Below are 19,820 nucleotides of genomic sequence, written 5' to 3' on the forward strand. Positions count from 1 at the left end.
AAAAACATTGTCCTCACTGCATCTATAGGCATAGCAGTTGCCTGCCTCAATAGCTTGGCGACAATAGTTCACTACCAATTCAAAATTTCATTGTCAAAACAACATTTTCCACAAGCTATAAATCCCACCAAAAATCAGAGATTTATAGCCATACATGATGCCAACATCATTATCATTGACAAAATATCGATGTTGACAAGTACAATTTTCAACATGATCGTTTATCAATACTGAACATAAGTAGTGGAACACTGCTTGATCCATTTTGTCAAAAGCTCATTCTATTGTTCAGTGATCTTGCACAGCTATTACATGTATGCCACCACCAGACACAACTATGTTATGTATGCAACATTCAAAATTTGGCATACATTGTTGTAGCCACCACACACAATATGACTCTCGGTTCACCATGCAATAGACCCCATTTACGTCCAATTCCTGGACATAATCCGTGTTAAGTATCCAATAGAGAAACAAATAGTAGATACTTTGTCACAATGTCTGATTGACGAGCATGAACTCCTCAAGACTATTGAACAACTCAACTACAATAATATGCACACATCAAAAAGATGTCTATAAGTACAACAACTTGATTCTACAAAAGTTTTTCCGAGCATGTGATCTGGTGACGGTTGCACTTAAGACCAATGCTACAGCCTTGTGCAGTATTCCTAAACTTTTGCAGCCTTGCGTGCTCATTGCTTGATAGTATACACCAGCAACCGCTAGGATCATAGCCTCTATACCAAGTTCAACCAGCTTGTCTGCAGGTCTGGTACCTTCTGCAATTTGTTTTCATGCTGCTGGTGCATTGTGTTTATGCTACTACAGCTAGTGATTGCCTGATGCTGATTATTAAGCAACAAGTAGTTTCCTTTGTACAATCATCAGCCTCAGACGTACAGGGCTATTGCAACAATTCCCACATTTGCGTGCTATTCTACGCTCGAGGATACCTTTTCTATCAGAATGTTCCTCATTTATCCTGTCCATGATCACACCCGTTGGTTGAGCTGCCATGGCCTTCGGGGTCACCTGGATTCTGTTTTTTTTTCTTGCTGATCCTCATAAACTAAAGTTCTTGTCTCAATTCTTTTGTTTTTCACACACACACACACACACACACAGAGCTTCGACATCTTTGAATTTTACCTCTTGGTCAGTTCTTGCTCCATAACGGCTACCACATTTGCTCCAAGTGTAACAACAGTTCCCACACACCCTTCACTTGGACATATGGCTTGACTATAGAGGACTTAGCTAGTATTGAGATGGCCACTCGACATTACCTGGGCTGGTGGGTGGGCCTCTTTCTCTCAGGCGGCATAGTTTGTGAGTGGCTTTAGTTTGTACTTAGTGGCTTTGAGGGCATCATCTTGAAGTGGTGGCATCTTTTAGGTGTAGCTTTTAGACGTGCATTGTTCTGAGACTCTGTACAGTTGCTCTCATATTGTGGTTGGGACCTGGTGGTTGGTTTGAGAGCGTTGAACACCAGACTTCGACATTGAGGAGTTTGATCACTAGCAACAGATCCCTTGTTTCCCAGTCACTCTTTCCTTTCCATCACTCCCAGTTCACCTTTCAGTTTGTCTTACTAGTTTAGCCACTCAATTGGGCTTGGTTATACTAGGTTCATTGGCTACGAAGATTGGTTCTTCATAGATACAAGTGTACGCTCTTGGTGGTACCCATTTTTTGGACACTATTTGACTTCAAAATCTCACTATAGAGCGGTTCCGTCTGCAATGTTTGGCCGCACAAATTAGTGCCTCATGTGCCATGCATTTGGGCAATGGTGAGAGATTACCCTACCCACCCTACTCATTGGTCTCATCCCACAACCCCCACCCGAGGGAGTCGCAAAGGGTTGGCAGAGAACTACTTGCCTTCATACTTTTTGATAGCCATAGGCTGCTACGACACCACCTCAACCACCTGTGTCTCCAACAGTTTCTTAGGTTCTAGCTACTCCACCATATCATCCATTATAGGACATACCCTCTACTTTCTAGCATTCCCTCATGGCTCAATGGGCACCTAGACCCACCACCGCCGGGGGGAGTATTGAAGTGTTTGAAAAATGATGTTTTTTTACTCATGGTCCAGACATGGATGATTATTTACGAGGGGAGTATTAAGAAGTCTGAGCAGTGGTTACTCTCAGCACCTCCAAAAGATGTATGTTGCAGTTTGGGGGGGCGTTTGGTTGTAAAAGGACTCTATATCTCATGGCCCGAACCTTTTTAGGTTATTTGCGGGAGGAGTGATGAGGGGGTCGTTGAACAGCTCATGGCCCGGACCTAGATGGTTATTTGCGGGGGGAGTGTTCATCGGTGACTTAATGTTTCTATGTCTTGTAATTTGAGTTGTTTTGCAAATATACTATAATCGTGGACGATTATTTTCTTTCAAGAAGGGGGGATGTGATAAATTGCTGACATGTCAAGCCACTAAAGAATGGAGCCAACCTTTAGATCCTATTCGAGGGGCATAAACCCTAAAAAGAAGCAACAAAAGAAGTAAAAGTTCCACCAACTTTTGGGACCTGGTTCGATGGGGCCCAGAGGACATAAAGGCATTAAAATAAACCTAGATCCACACACACACACACACACATAAAAAAAAATAGCGTAAAACTAATGATGTGGCAGCCAATATGGATTTTTGAATTTTGCACTGGCTTGCTAATGTGGCAACTTGTACGGATTTCCATGATTTATGTTGGAAGCTTTTGAGCAACTACGTTTGGACGAGATGCTTTTGAATTTAAAACTTTTCATGTAACTGCTTTGGAGGCCAAGGGCCTTTAAATATATGAAAAGGGCTCATTCTTTGGCATGATTCGGTGAGAAGGTGCAGAGCGCAAGCACCGGCATGGTACTGAGTTCAAGTAATATAAAGAAATACCGAAAGGGGCACCAAGGTTTGGGGCCAGTACTCTCTAGGGTGGATTCTGCCACTCCGTGTCGCGTGTGCTCTCTCTCTCTTATTCTTATTCTTCTTCTTCTCTTTCAATTCAGTTGTTATTGAAGTGCTAAAAGTCTATTCAGTCTGTTCTTTAAATATGTGCGAAGGGCTCATTCTTTGGCATGCTTCGGGTGAGAAGGTTCAGAGAATGAGCATTGTACTAAGTTCAAGTAATATAAAGAAATATCGAAAGGGGCTCCAAGGTTTGGGGCAAGTACTCTCTAGGGTGGAATTCCGCCACTCCATGTCGCGTGTTCTCTCTCTCTCTCTCTCTCTCTCTCTCTCTCTCTCTCTCTCTCTCTCTCTCTCTCTCTCTCTCTCTCTCTCTCTCTCTCTCTCTCTCTCTCTCTCTCTCTCTCTATTGAAGTGCTAAAAGTATGTTCAATCTGTTCTTTTTTGTTGGCACGTGGTGCCTGTCTTGTGACATCATTAGCTGGACCATTCCCAAAGGCATGGAGTTATTACTATGATCTGTAACACCAGTCTTGGGACCATGTGGGCAACTTGTCGTGCTCACATTCTGGGCTCACAGTCTTCCCCTACATTCTGGGATCACAATCTTCCCCTACATCCACCACTTTGACATCTATTTGGAATAAGTTGCCACACACTTCGTAGCCAGTGGGAGACTTTGATAGATTCCTCCACGACAGCAGAGAGCGTCGATACTCTTTTATTTGGACATGGGTGAGATCTTTATTCCCTTTCAGTCAGGACCAAGGTCGCATCCCATGGCACTATGCACCTCCCCAGTGGTTCATTTTGCATTTGTTAGAAAGTGCGTAGAGGACATTAGAGAAGAATAGGTTGTCCTTCTCTATGCACTTTCATACCTCCAACATTTCTAGCAATAGTTGTCAGAGACATGAAAGTGTAAAGAGAAGAACTGTAACATTTAATGACCTAGTAACTTGTGTGTAGCGGAAAATAGCATGAACATAGTGAGCATTTCAATAGAATAGAATCCTAATGAGCATAACAAGAGTGCTTGGGTGGAAAGAGCAAAAAAAAGCATAACACCTAGTTAGATAGGCATGAACAATACTTCAAAAGAGAGAGAAATTAAGCTATTGACAATAGTTGAGTACCGGATTTACATGGATCCGGTCCCCCCCTCCAAAAGGCCTTGTATTATAGGCTTCTCCCATCAAGAGAGACATTTTACAATACAATTCTTTGTGTTCCTTCAATACTAGCTAGTGCAATGAAGATGGAAGCTTCAATCACTAAGCAAAACACTTATAAAACACAACATCAATTCCCTCACGGTCTCAGACCCAAGACCTCACATACCTTCGAAGATGGTGAGAGTTGGCACGGTATGAGAGTAGATAGAGAGAAAGAAGGAGTAGTATTATGAAAAAAATGTACATCTGCTCACATCATCACTCATATTAACATAGCATAGCTTAGTAATTATCATGGTAGAGGAGATGAGCATGCATTGAATCTTGGCTCTTGGTTGGATTTGCATCACAAAGCCAAGATTTGTGGGTGTAGGCCTCCCTTCTCACACGCTTGGAGTAGGTGATAAGCTTTCCATTAAAGCTTGAGAAGGAGAGGGAGAGTCTTCTTGCTTCACACATGAGATTGTGTGAGTGTGTGTGTGATAATGACTTGACAAATTCAGCCCCCTCATGTTGGCACCTCATTGGACGTCTCCAGGCTTACGTCTCCAGGCTTAGCCAATGAGAATTAAGTAGCATAAGTGATAGCCTTTTGACGTGTGTCCCCATTTTCCCTTTTGTGAGAGCTTTAGGTTGCAACTAAACTCTCATTGGACCCCTTTGTCTCCTGGCAATTACGAATTAGGCAAGCCATTGGGCTGTTGAATGCTCATTGGACCCCTTGGGAGACTGTCCAATAGTCTTCTAGAGAGCTTAATTCTTATTGGTTCTTTTATTAAGTGTTTTTAAATTAACTAAAATCCTAAGTCTCATTGGTCCACCTCCATGGTCATCCAATACGATTTGAGTACTGTTGACGGGCGAGCGTCAATGACATGCATTATGGTTCCATTGGTGTGTACACATATGTGTATGCATATATTTTTTGTAATTACGGGCTCCACAGTGGGTTCCAAGTTGTACATTGATGATTAGATGAGCCTAGATACCTGCAACATGCTATACATTTTTTGGCCGGCCGCCCATTTTTAAAATCCCTTGTATATAAGTCAATTCACAAGATGTGAAGGGGCATTCTTAGAGAAGAGAGTGTGAGAGAGTGTGGAGAAGAAGAAGAGGAGTGGCTATGGAGCTTGAATCTTCCACATCATATGTAGTAGTCATTGGGATTAATGGAAGCTAAGTTCTCTCTACTTTCTCTTGTCTTTCGAGCTTATGTGTGTTAATGGTGTATGATTAGTGTTAATCTTCTCTTCTCTCTCAAGTTTTACCTCTTGTTTGAGCATTCTTGCTTCACATGTGTGATAGATTAGAGTGTGTGTACGTGGGCTGCATACATTTCTCTCATTAGTCTTCTTTGTGTATGCTTAATGTGTGATTAGAGTGTGTGTGCTTGAGATTAGAGCAAAGGGATACACCATTGTCTGCATGATTAGAGAGTTAGAGTGTAAATTGAGAGTGTGTGTGCATAGATCTTGCTTCATCGGCTTTCCTTCTTCTCCTCTCTTGCTTTACCCCTCTTCCTAGAGTCCTCATTTCATCACATTAGATGCATCCATGCCTCCATGCACTAGCCGGGTTCCGATCCACCGGATTGACATTATGTGGGTGGGTTGTGCGTTGTGCTATGACCACCAACATTGGCGCCATTGTCGGGGATTGAGCGCCTAAGCTAGAGGATCACCCGAGTGATGGTTTGAGTTCTAATTTTCATTAGGATGAGGTATTGGTGATGGTGAATGGTTGATTTGTGATGAGATTTTGTTAAAAAAGTTGTGTGTAATTTTCATGTTTTCTCTTCATTTGCACTAATTGATCACTAATTTACTACTAATCCGCTAACAATTGGAGTGTTTTACATGTTTATGTGCCTAATTAGAGGCTTGTGCATCACTCTTACGGGTTGAAATCTCATCAAATTTGCATGATTTGAGTGATTATAAAGTGTGTAATTATGTGTGATTTATGCTAATTTTTATGTCTAATTACTCACTAATCTTGTGTGTTTTTGGTGATACACATGAATAAATCTCTAATTGGATGTTTTGCCTTCATGATTATGTGTTTGATTTGAAGAAAAATGATGCTACACATGATGCTTTGTGATTGGTGCTTGTAGGTGGAGATACAGTGAAGCGGTTGCCTACACACACACGTGTGCAATCGTCAATTGGAGTGGGGAAATCGATGCGATTCTTGTTGTAATGTGAGTACATTAACCCTCTTGAAAATATGAAATTAAAATGTAGGTTTGAGAATTGATACGGTGCACTTAATCGGTGCAAATCTATGTGCACTAGTGTATGCCAACGTGAGGGCAAATGTGTACAAATTGGTGCTTGTTTTTTGGCAATTTTGATGCTAATGTGTTTGATGCAAAACCATTGATTGATTAGGTCATTATGTTGATATGGTTTATGGTTTTCGATTGCCAATTTTGCACTGAACTGCTGTTCAAATTTCGGTAGAATTGTGTGTGATTAATTGATGCATTTTAGGCTTAATTGTTCTTGTGTATACACACATAATTAAACTAATTGCAAGTGGCAAATTGGAGTGTCTATGGTTGTATTGTGATGTTGGATTAGTGGTAAACAAGTGTATGTGTAGAAATTTTCTAATTGAACCACCAATTGCGCTAATTTTTGGGCCAAAAATGGACAAAAAAGAGGTTAAAACAGGTCTTGGTTTGATTGGCAATTGATGTGTTAAACACACACACACACACACACACAAACATACACCCCTCTTCATTTTTCTTACTTCTCTCTCTCGGATTCACACACACACACACACACGTCCAAAAAAAAAAAGTTTTTTTTTCTTTCTTTCTTTGCTTCTCACATATATTCCACATGCATCACACGCCCCACATACTCGACGCTCGCGCGCATGTACACACGATTAGACACATTTAGAGCAGATACATCCGAGAGTTAGGTTTTGCCAGATTTGAGTCCGATTGTATGCATAAACCTCGATATAGTGCAGATTTTGATTTTAGTCTACATTCGACGAGTTGACGAGGTTTAAAGGCCTATCACACGCCGAGAGCGCACATATGATGGCCATGACCACTTCGTGCTCTAAGTACACATTGCTCACACTTGTAGGCGAGCACAGAGGCTGGCCCTTTTACACGGACACATATGGACATTTCTTTGTCCAGTGTCGTGCCTCCTTTGGCCCCACACAGACCCTCCAAGTGGTGCGAGTCCTTCCCGGCGACACGCAGGACGGCACATTTAGAGATGACTATCGTGCCACGTATGTGGTCGACCATTTGATTAGGCTAGAGGATATAGAGCTAGTACACGCAGATGATTGCCTTGAGGCCTTCGACCATCTCGTGCAGGTTACAGTACAGTGGGTAGGTCCTCAAGTGATCTATATAGATAGTGCTCAGCGCATATATCGATTAGAGTGTCACACTTCTAGTAGACGCCTATCCATAGATGTTGTGACACTAGTTGGCGAGCCTAAAGACATATGCTACATGAGCACCACAGGCACTGAGCTTTACTTTTTGACTTGTGGATTGCCGTACGATCCTCGACCGACCCAGCGCCCTACTTCGAGTAGGAGTGCCTCACCTCCTTTAGACATAGTGCCACCACCCACATCACTCAAGAAACCACCGCCAGGATTCTCCTCACCTAGACTTGATTTTCCACCAAGCGTTTTGAGCTATCACGAGTTTAGAGCGATGTACACGACGATTGCTAGCACTTTGCGTACCACTCAGAGTGAGCCACAGATAGAGACCCAGAGCGTTCGAGACACGTACTTTAGAGAGTCTCAATCTCGACACCTTGCACCATCTAGAGACCCATGCCAACCTTTGATGACACAGATTAGAGAGCATACGAGAGAGTCTATGATGACCACATCACCCCAGTTGAGAGCACCAGAGGTAGGGCCCGGTAGATCACCCATTGTAGATATGCATGCCCCTAGACCACTGACCCCCACCCTTCATACACTGTCCGAGACCAGAGAGACTAGGGATAGCATGAGAGATATAGATGGTCAGATCTTGCATATAGTAGGCCGATCTCCACGAGGGGTTGCATATTATGTTGACACTTATGATCACCCCTTTGTGAGTCTAGCCACCCCGCAGCGCATGATGTCTAAACCTAGGCAGATTGTGAGAGCCTATCCAAGCCGATAGAGTAGTTTTTATTGATGAGCTCAAAGAGCAATATCTCTTGATTGAGACCCTTGATTTTGATGACATTGAGTGAGCACACCCAGATGATAGCCTAGACACACAGACACATCCTAGGCTAGTGGAGATTCAGAGAGTTGAGCAGACCGTGACCTATCTAGATGAGCTTGGTCGTAGGTACAGACGCCTGACGAGTGGTGGATCCAGAGATCCTTCAGCCCACCTTCTTGCATATTTGATAGGAGATCCACGTGAGCGAGTTTATAGGGATGTCGATCATGCAGTATATGTTTTGACTATAGGTCTACCCTACTACCCTCGACTTAGACATCATGATTTATGTTTACCCACGACGACCGACGACGACCACGCTAGCTCCACAACTATCGAGAGCTCCGAGTCCTCGAGAGACACCACTAGAGAGATCACCTCCTAGGCTTCTTTTGTCATGTCGTATTCTACCACCTTGGGAGATGCCAAATGAGGATGATAGTGTGCCACAAGAGATAGCTCCAGCACCTAGCCTGCCACCACAGGTAGATCCCCTGACACTAGATCCGAGTCAGAGTATTGTTAGGGAGCCTACACCACCTACCACACTTATCCACAAGACTTCCAGCACACAGCGAGAGATCTCACAGAGTTATAGAGTGAGTGACTCCGATGGCTTTGTTATAGATGAGACCACTCCACAGATTCTAGCTGCCCTTGAGCATCCTTGTTTAGATCTGCCAACCTCACAGAGGCCCTTAGAGATAGCTGTCGAGCTAGAGCCATCTACGAGAGTAGATCCCCCTATGAGAGAAGATGCAGAGCCGATAGCATCACTATCCCACTCTTTTAGCTTGCATAGCGGTGTCATAGCCAGTGAGTCATAGAGAGAGCAGCCACCACATATAGATGTTGCCCTAGTGCCATCTATGAGTGCCGATTCACGATCAGATCACCCGATTGAGCGGAGACCAGCCACGAGCCGTAATTTTCTAGATCAGGTTCCTAGAGACCACATTACTGACACCACAGAGATAGAGGTTACACCACAGATACATGGACGTACATGGACTAGAGTGACCTCTACTAACACCCTATGTAGGGATATGATAGAGCCTGCTAGACTTGTTTGGAGACCACGTACAGAGGCATCTCAGTCATGTGTAGATCCTTCTCTAGGCAGAGGCTCTGCTACGATAGTAGTGCCACTGAGGAGCGACACACGATAGATCAGGCACGTAGGTCTCCACGTAGAGCTTCTAGGACAACCCAACAGGTATTTGTTCCTCGTGACGAGATACATGCTAGATTTTTACCTTGTGATGACACGATCGTATTTCTAAAGATCCATTTGACCGACGACGGACTTTCACATGGTTGGCTCACATCTAGATGGTCACTGGAGGCACAGGATTACTTTGAGGGACAAAGACATGTTTGGGTACCTAGGCCATGAGCGGTAGCACACCCAACGCATACAAGATCATACCCTAGAGCGAGACCTCCACGAGCCAGATGTCGAGAGATGAGACTACCCCTAGAGAGGTCGGTACCTTCATAGCAGATAGTATGTCCTAGAGCTAGATGCACACGTAGACATGCTAGGAGAGCTCAGACTGACATCCCTACAAGAGCGCGAGCATTGCAAATTTGGCTATCAAAGAGCCTTCCAAAGAATATTCGAGTAGAGGCTGATGCCCCCCCTATGCCCATTCCTTGTGCTGTTGAGCAGACTTTACATATGGAGCTAGGTGTTAGCCAACCCTTGACTATTAGAGATCGAGCTAAGAGATTGCAGATCATGCTTCATGGTGAGAGCTCTCTCTTGACTGCTAGTTGCACAAGATTTGAGATTTGTACACATTGATATGTGCACTAGATTTATGTGCATATACCAGAGGCACTTTTTCCCCTTTTGGGTTTTTTCCCTCTGGATATCCAGGTTTTAGACCCTAGCTTAGATGTTTTATTTTATTATTCTGTTACTTTTGTTATTTTATCTTACTGTTGACATACCTCTTGGAGGTACAGTGCTTTTGTTCATCTTTTGATGCAGCACGTAGACAAACATTAGCTTGCCCATAGAGATTGGACGACCATGTAGACATGATGTATCTCCAGACACGAGGAGCTCCCATGACATTGACCTCTTCATCGAGCCCATGCACAGGTGTACTCCTTCCTATGCTATATGGTTTTGTACATTTATATTTATTGATTGTGGCTTCTTCTTGGTTTGATTAAGTGCATTCAATTATGTTTTGATATTTGCCATTAAAGATGTATAAACTTGTCCTTTCTTTAGTTAATTGACTTAGAGTTTAGTTTTATTGATGAGCCTTGAGGTTAGGAGGCCGTGACTTTAGGGTAACTCATTTACTTGACTACTAGTCCTAGTTGGTAAAATTATTTGAGTGTTTGAAACCTTAGGAGTGTTTTAAGCATAGAGAGGCTTTCTCACCCAAACAACAAAGAAAACTAGTGAAAATACAAAGGAAATGGAAGAAAAACAAAAGTGCCACAAGTGTAAAAGCTTAAGCTAGAAGAGGAATCCTTGCTTGATTTGGTACTTCACGCACATGTACTGCCTATGGTACTAGAGCCCTAGAGGTTCCCAGTGTGGGTGCTTTTCTTTGAGAAGCAAAAAGCCCCCAGTATACAAATAAGCACACACGTCAAATGATTTTGCAAAATGTGAAAAATAACAAATGAAAAGCAAGAAAAATGAAATGATAAAGACTTCCATTGAGCTTCAAGTTTTAAAAAAATCAAGATTTTGTTTCGAGTTGTGAGAGTTAGTTACCTAAACTATGACAAACATAATTAGGGAATCTTGCATTGGGATAAATTTACTAACTTAGCTAGTACTAGAGTAAATGTTTTAACCCTTAGTCGTAGCTAACTAATTGATAGGCTCATTCATAAGCCCAAAACTCTTGATTAATTAATTTCAGCAAGTGCAATTTATTTTTCCTTAATGGCAGTGTAACATTTCATAATTCTTTGCATCTACTCATTACTACATGTGTTTTGCCTTTTCCTTATGCCTTATCACCATATATTTGAGCTTGCTACCTCATCCACCTTTTTCTTTAAATTGCAGGCACATTCTTTCTCAAGCATCTACCACGACATGGATTTGTCAGGGACGACAAAGCTTCCGAAGGGGAGAGTGTTGACGAGCGAGCGTCAACGACATGCATTATGCTTCCATTGGTGTATACATATATGTGTATGCATATATTTTTTGTATTTACGGGCTCCACAGTGGGTTCCAAGTTGTACATTGATGATTAGATGAGCCTAGATACCTGCAGCATGTTATACATTTTTTGGCCAGCCGCCCATTTTTAAAAGCCCTTGTATATAAGTCAATTCACAAGATGTGAAAGGGCATTCTTAGAGAAGAGAGTGCGAGGGAGTGTGGAGAAGAAGAAGAGGAGTGGCTATGGAGCTTGGATCTTCCACATCATATGTAGTAGTCATTGGGATTAATGGAAGCTAAGTTCTCTCTACTTTCTCTTGTCTTTCAATCTTATGTGTGTTAATGGTGTATCATTAGTGTTAATCTTCTCTTCTCTCTCTAGTTTTCCCTCTTGTTTGAGCATTCTTGCTTCACATGTGTGCTAGATTAGAGTGTGTGTGTACGTGGGCTGCATACATTTCTCTCATTAGGCTTCTTTGTGTATGCTTAATGTGTGATTAGAGTGTGTGTGCTTGAGATTAGAGCAAAGGGATACACCATTGTCTGCATGATTAGAGAGTTAGAGTGTAGATTGAGAGTGTGTGTGCATAGATCTTGCTTCATCGGCTTTCCCTCTTCTCCTCTCTTGCTTTACCCCTCTTCCTAGAGTCCTCATTTCATCACATTAGGTGCATCCATGCCTCCATGCACTAGCCGGGTTCCGATCCACCGGATTGACATTATGTCGGTGGGTTGTGCGTTGTGCTATGACCACCAACAAGTACACCTTGTGGGCATCTGGGCTAGGGAGATGACATGTGTCCCTCATTCCCTTTGTGTAAAGGAATCTTGTGAGAGTGTGTGTGTGTGTTTCTCTCTCATCCCCTACTTGCAAAGCTCACCCCCTCCTATTTAGGAAGCATGAAGACTTTTTGTACACACACACAAAGAATCCAATTTTACTAAGCTTGACCATTGGACACAACCTTTGAATTTTGGAACCTTAGCATTTTGGAGTTCTTAATGGGCTAAACCTTAGGGTCTTTTAAGCCCATTATTTCACATTGCTCTTTTGCAGATGGCCCGCCCTTTGGATCCCTAGTTTCCCTCCTTTGCATCCCTACTGTGGCTGTTCTACCAGCTTAACCAATATTCCTTTTTCTCCCCTAGCACTTCCCCATATTAAATGATCAGTTTAATATGAGAAAATCATTTAGGAGATTTAGATATTAGTTATTATGACATTACCTCTCTCTTGAAATCATAGTCGTCCTCGACTATGGGGTAGAGAAGATAAATCCTATTCGTTAGTCCTTTTTCTAGCGGGTAGAGGATCCCTATGTTAACTAGTCCATTTGATGCTTGAGAGTCTAAGCCGCTACAAGCATGTCTGCACATTAGTCCTATCAATCTTCCATAGTAGAGGGACAACCTCTACTTGGTGTTTGGGAGACGTAGTCTCCGCAAACTTGATCTAAGCATGCATACTACTTCACATTTGTGCACAATAAAGAAAAAGAGAGTCTTATAAGACAAAATCTTTGTTCATTTTAAACATTTGTACATTTTCTTACTCTAGGGAAGCATTGTAAGCATTGACAAGGTTTAGGTTATCCTTTAATTGTATGCCTTGCATCCATCTAGCATCTTCAAAAGGATAATTCTTAAACTTAATACGATATCTTCGAATAGTCTTACCGCCTCTTAATACCTTGTCTTCATGTCGGAGAATGGATTCGGGATGCAACACCTCTTCTTGGTCCTCAATCTCCGGTGGGTCTTCAATAGTTGGTTCTTGAGGTGTCTCTCCTTTGTAAGGATTTAGTAGGCTCACATGGAAAGCATTGTGTATGAGCCAATGGTTGGGCAACTTAAGTTGATAGGCCATCTCATTGATTGTTCTAAGAATCTAGAAGGGACCATAGTACCTTTTTGCTAACTTAGTATAGTACTTTTGGTGCCCCGTAGGATTCTTGCCTGTCATGTGCCTTAATCGAGCCTTAGGAAATTTAAGTAAGACCCAATAATTTTCTTTAAAGGCTTGGGCTCTTCTGTGCTTATTAGCAGCAGCCTTTTGCCTTTGTTGTGAGATAGAGATAGCATCCTTAATCTTTTGGAAAGATGCTTGTAGGACTTGGCTATACTCATCTACAACGAATATCTTCCCGTGTACCTTAAGTAGCAGGGGACTTTTTGATCTTCTCTCAATTACCTCAAAAGGTGCTTTTCCCGTGGAAGTATGTACAGTGTTATTGTAAGCATACTCCACTAAGGGTAAGTACTTCTCCCATTGGGACCTTTGATCTACTTCCGTTACATAGACTTTTAGTAGATCAAGAATTGTTAGGTTAGCTATTTCACTTTGGCCATCCGTTTGCGGGTGATAGGCCGAAGAGAAATTTAGCCTTGTCCCTAAATTTTCAAAGAGACCCTTCCAAAAATTACTGGTCATTCTAGGATCTCTATCCGACACTATGGACAATTGCAAGACATGATACTTGAAGATTTGTGAAATGAAGAGGGTTTCCATTTGATGGGCTTTGATAGTCTTTTTGACGGGTATAAAATGGGCTTGTTTATTGAACCTGTCTACTATCGTCCATATTCTTGTATTCCCATGGATAGACTTAGGCAATCCAAAGATAAAGTCCATGGATATGCTCTCACATGGTGAATTAGGGATTGGCAAAGGTTGAATCAATCCAGGTTGCTTCCCTCTATCAAACTTTGTCTTTTGGCATACCACACATTTAGAAACATACTCTTTTATGTTTGCTTTCATGCTAGGCCAATAGAAATATGTTTCCGTCCCTTTTAGGGTAGAGTGAATCCCTCTATGCCCCGCATAAGGAGGAGCATGAGATTCATACATTACTTTCTCATGTAGTGAGTTAGTAACACATAGTCTATTGCCATAGAGAACATAACCATCTTGTAAAGTAAATGGTTCCTCTTTCTTCCCTAGTGCAAGGACTAAAATCACATCTCTAAAATTGGGATCAATAGCATACTCATCTATCATAGAAGATAGATCGTTGTGAGTTGCTATGGAAACCGCTTTCACTCTCGACCGTCTTGAGAGTGCATCGGCTACTTGATTATGCTTGCCAGCAACGTGAGCAATATTAAAATGAAATTGCAAAAGAAAATTTTCCCACCTCATTTGTTTGTCAAAGAGCTTGGTCTACGTCATGAAGTATTTAAGACTTTGGTAATCCATCCGCAAAATGAAAGGAGTCCCCAATAGATAGTGCTTCCATGAGTCTAAGGCATGTAGAACTACGAGGAGTTCCTTTTCATTTATGCCTAGAGCTTGCTCAATAGGGTCGATCCTTCGACTTTCATAGGCTATGGCGTGCCCTTCTTGGAGCAAAACAGCTCCAAGGCAATCACCATAAGCGTCACATTGGACCTCAAATGGTTTTGAGAGATCTGGCAGTGTAAGCACAAGTTGAGAGATCAGGTTTTCTTTAAGATTTTCAAAATCATTGTTCTCCTTGGAAGACGATGTATACTTAACATTTTTCTTTGTTAGGTCATGTAATGGTCCTGCAATTTGTGAGAAGCGTCTATAGTATGCACACATACCTATAAAGCTTCTTAGTTCATGAAGATTCCTTGGTTTAGTCCATCCTTTTATTACCTCTAACTTTGATGGATCCATTTGGATGCCATCTTGAGAGATAATGTGACCTAAATATTGAATCTCTTGCAAGAAAAACTCACTTTTCTTTCGATTACCTGGAGGTGTTTCTTGTGTTCGTCTAGTGAATTAGAGTAGATGATAATATCATCAAAGAACACTCTAATAAAGGTTCAATGAGGCCTGAATAGCTTCTCCATCAAGCGTTTGAATGTGGCTAGTGCATTGGTCAAGCCAAAAGGCATGGTAATGTATTCGTAAAGACCAAATGTAGTGTGAAATGCGGTCTTTACAATGTCTTGATCAACTATCCTTATTTGATGATAGCCACTTTTTAGGTCAATCATACTGAAGTAGGTGGACCCTTGTAGCTTATCAAATAGATCTTCTACCCATGGAACGGAAAACCTATTCTTGATAGTGATCCTATTTAGTGCTCTATAGTCGACACACATACGATATGTGCCGTCTTTCTTTTGCACTAATAACATAGGTGAGCAAAATGGAGATGAGCTAGGCCTAACCATGCCCTTTTCAACTAACTCATGCACTTGCCACATAATCTCCTCTTGTTGAGCTTGAGAAACTCTATAAGGAGGTTTATTAGGCGGTGAACTTCCTGGAAGAAGTTCAATTGCATGGTCATCGTTGCCTTGTTTAGGAGGTAGCTCACAAGGGATGTCGTCAATAAAGACATCTTGAAACCCCTTGAGAAAATTGGATAACTCTAATTCCTTGTGGTTGTTTATATTTTCTTTTGCTAAAGCATTAGGTTCATTTTGAGAATCTCTAACAAAAATCATGTACACGGAAATAGAGCTCTTTATTGACTTATTGAAATCTTGTGTATGTACAATGGGTATGGTGTTACCCATCTCCTTAGCGTCTATGTACATATCTTTTTTCCTGAACCTAAAGTAGATTCTCCTTTTAGGGAATTTAACATTGGCAGCCATGCGATCAAACCATGGTGCCCCTAGGATTACATCCTCATGCTTGAGACGAGAGGTAAAGAAGTCCTCTTTGTCCACATAGCTTTGGACATGGAGCCTCAATTTCCCAATTAAGGGAGTGACTGAAGCTTCTTGCCCCTTTAAAGCACCATCTGCGGGTACGACATCTCCCATCTCGTAGGCTTGGATGCCTAGCTTGGTGGCCAACTCTATGGATATGAAATTGTGAGTAGAACCAGGTTCAAAGAGAATAAAAGCATCACTTTCTCTTACTTTTCCCCAAGCATGGCATAGACATCCTTTGTGGTGAGCTTCCTCTTCTTGGATTTCAACCAAGGTAGCTCTAGGAGACTCATGGCGGGTGTTCTTTTGGGGACAAGCGCATTATGCATGCCCTTGATTGCAGCACTTGAAATAGAGTTTATCCTTGCGATAACGCTCAAGATCTTGAGGAGAGAGTTTGTTTTTTCCTTTATAAACTCCCTTCTTCTTAGCTTTGTTGGAATTGCCCTTAGGAAACTTTTGGGCATTGTCCTTCCCCTTGGGCTCATTGAAACCCTTTTTTTCCGCGGCCTTAGAATTTCTTTTAGCCCTTGTTTGGAAATTGATTTGAGAAGCCACCATAGTATGGTGTATAACGTGAGTCCGGCAGGAGCCGGGCCTCTAGTTGTGAGAGGTGTGAAAGAGAGAGAATGAGAACAACACATGCAACTGAATCTAGCAATCATCGTGATCATCAATTAATTGAATTATACTTTGAGTACAACTTAATCCTTAGCCAAGGCGGGCTGTTAACAGCCGTCACTTGGTCATCTGCTAACTAAGAGTTTAAGCTCCCGCTTTACAGTATTAACCGGGCCGCTAACAATGCCGGGGATTAACAAATTATTTAATCAATTTTTAGCTGATGACGGTGATGGAAACTCCCTCATGTCGCTTATTCTTCTTTGAGTTCCCTTAGATTCAGCAAGCTTCAATTCTATTCAATGCCTCATTTTTTATGCTTCAATTACTATCAATTACTCCACAGCTTTCTGCTCCTTATGCTTTGCAATGGCTTAATTGGGCTCATAGGCTTTAACTTCCTCCTGCTCTTCAATTTCTAGCCAAAACTTTATCTCTTGCTTGGTCGATACACTTGCTTTCCTCTTTCGAGCTCATGCGAGCTTCATGTAACACTCTGAGATCCTCTCCTTCTCAAGCTTACTTGCTTCGACCTCGACAAGTTTACTTGCTTCAACCTCGATTTGACCAAGCCTCGACTTTTGCTTGTAATGCTCTTCTCGCCTTGGCTTGCTCAAGCCTTGACAAGTTTACTCCCTTGGTTGCTTCGACGAAGCTCCTCTGGGCTTCTTGCTCCTTCGACCAAGCTCTTTTGTTTCTTCTTGCTTCGCTCAGAATAGTCCTCCTCATGCAAAATCCCCCCTATTAATAGCTCTTTTATTTCTAAGCAGTGACGCCGCCGTCATTGATGTGGCACAGGAACAAGACCAAATAACATGGCAGCAAATTGGATGGTAGCCCAAAAACCGCGAGCAGCGGGTCCAAATGTGAGCGTCCTGGCGTGTTGAGTGCTTTTCCTTCCTTGCTCTCCTCGTCACTTCCACGCTACCTGTCCACTGTCTTCCTCGCCATGCTTTGTTCTTTCTTCCCTTGGTTCACACACCCCTAAGGGTTTTAATTGTCAAGCGACCAGCCTATTGCTTGGGCGTCCATAGTGCCATTTAATTAGTAGGCGGCCTTTGGGCGCCACATTAAGTATACATGTCTACTAAGGATTTTCTCCACACAAAAAATGAAGGCACCATATTTGGTACACATGCCGGTCAAGGCAACGCCAAGCACGACATCTCCGAGCGGCTCTCAAAGTGCACCTCGTTTAACATGCATATCAATTGAAGCTTCCATTGCTTCAAACGCCACATTTGGTATACATTAATCATTGAATTTGGCATGTTAACAAGCCCTGATCACTGGGCATTAATCAAGTAGGCTTCAAAGAATCTTGATGTGCATTTTTTTGGCATCTTTCTTAGCATGGGAGCGGAGGTGCATGACTTTCACCCCCTCTGAACATGCACAGCCTCCGGTCTATGCCAACAACACTTGAATCTGCATCTGCTATAGGTACCTTAAGCTCCTTACCATCATTAGACTCACATAACTGGTAAACATATGAAGAATAAAATAAGGCTTACACCCTATCATCAAGGTTCTAGCTTAATCACTAGGTAGCTGCCCATCAAAAATCTCTGAACTATATCTGTCGTATCTTCAAAGCATTCAATTATGAAAAGCCTGTTTAGTGAACCCCGCCAGACTCAAGTGCTCCAGTTAATGTTGCACACGGCTTGACCATTAAGCTCGCTTTAGAGAACCCTTTCAAGCTCAAGTATGCCTTACTATGTCTGCACACGGAATGGTCGTCAAGTCCTTTACTTTAAGTTCTAGTAGCAAAACCAACTCAAAAGATGTGAAGATACTTCATCAATTGTCCAAATAAATCAACTAGAATCCAGCCATGTTATCTTATTGAATGCATAACCAAACACTCTTCTGACTTAGCATAATCTAGAAAACAAAACCTTGCATCATGCAGCCTGCTACATCAAGCATCTGGTATCCTCTGCATCTGCAACGTTTCACTTTAGTAACCCACAGGATCAAATGGGATAATAAGGAATTTCCCACACATTGGAGCATCATAATACCCACATGAGCATGCATCTCCTATATCAACCAACATCAAGCATTTCTGATGCAAATATGCTACCCCTGGTTTAAATAACACGTAATTACTATGCAAACTTAACAGTATCCATCCATATTGAATCTGCTTTACGAACATCCTTAGAATCTCCTGGATCAAACACCATTGAAATCACATAGCATTGATGGGCTCCGCAATATACTAGAGCTTCACCTGAAGCATAGTGCAGCACCCACATACCATAAATTGTTGGTAACTTAAGCTCGTTAGCGGAAAATATTAAAGAAATTTGACTCCCTTTTACTGGCAGCCAAGACATCACTGACATAAGCATCAATAGGCATAGCAGCCAAATCCAACCACATTTGGCGCATTGTCCAAGGAAATGAAAAACTCTGTGCACTTTATGTAGTATTAAGGATGATTTAGCATCATCACCCCCTCTAGCTTCATAGCCATCATGAAAAACCTTGGGAGTCTCTCGACCTGTATCATTAGAGGAATTTTTACCTATTGAGATTTCACCTTGATCATGAAAAACAGCTTTATCCTATAAATCTTCATCCATAACATCCTCAAGAAAATCACCCTTGGAAGTCTCAACATTAATCAAAACTGTAGGAGTTATCTCCATGCAGCTTATGTACAAGCATAGATGTAAAATCCCTGTCAATAATCTGTCCACAATTAGCATAATCTATACAGTCTTCATACTCATTAATATCATCCTCTGCTTCCTCATTTGCATCCAAGTTACTTAGCAATCCGTCATAGCACTTTAAAGGCTCATCTAGCACCTCCTCTGAAGATGTACACGTATCAGAAAGCTCTTCTATATTGTCATGATCATCTCCTTCAGATCTAGACAAGAAATCATTAATTATAGCATCTTCTTCCATGATAACAGCATCTGCAAACATATGCTTAGTAGCAATCATAGGTTCATTGACATCCTCAAGCTCATCATGTGCTGGGTCCACAATCTTGGTCACTTCATCAGCTACTATGTATATAAAAGATTTGTTTATGCACTCATCTGCATCAAACATGTTGTCCAACTCGGGTATA

General features: G+C 42.0%; 1 protein-coding gene and 1 pseudogene across 1 annotated transcript; both read left to right on the top strand.

The window, feature by feature from the left end:
• Positions 1 to 7,164: 7,164 nt before the first annotated feature.
• LOC147448232 (uncharacterized) lies at positions 7,165 to 7,702 on the top strand. The gene is given in 2 exon segments (XM_086524106.1): positions 7,165 to 7,620; positions 7,622 to 7,702. Coding segments are annotated over 2 exon segments (537 nt in total).
• A 1,042-nt stretch (positions 7,703 to 8,744) lies between these two features.
• On the top strand, positions 8,745 to 11,441 carry LOC147448233 (uncharacterized; annotated as a pseudogene).
• Positions 11,442 to 19,820: the final 8,379 nt, after the last annotated feature.

The sequence above is a fragment of the Adiantum capillus-veneris genome, chromosome 11 (genome assembly GCF_014529385.1).
Source record: "Adiantum capillus-veneris isolate H3 chromosome 11, ASM1452938v2, whole genome shotgun sequence".
In the NCBI taxonomy this organism is placed as follows: domain Eukaryota; kingdom Viridiplantae; phylum Streptophyta; class Polypodiopsida; order Polypodiales; family Pteridaceae; genus Adiantum; species Adiantum capillus-veneris.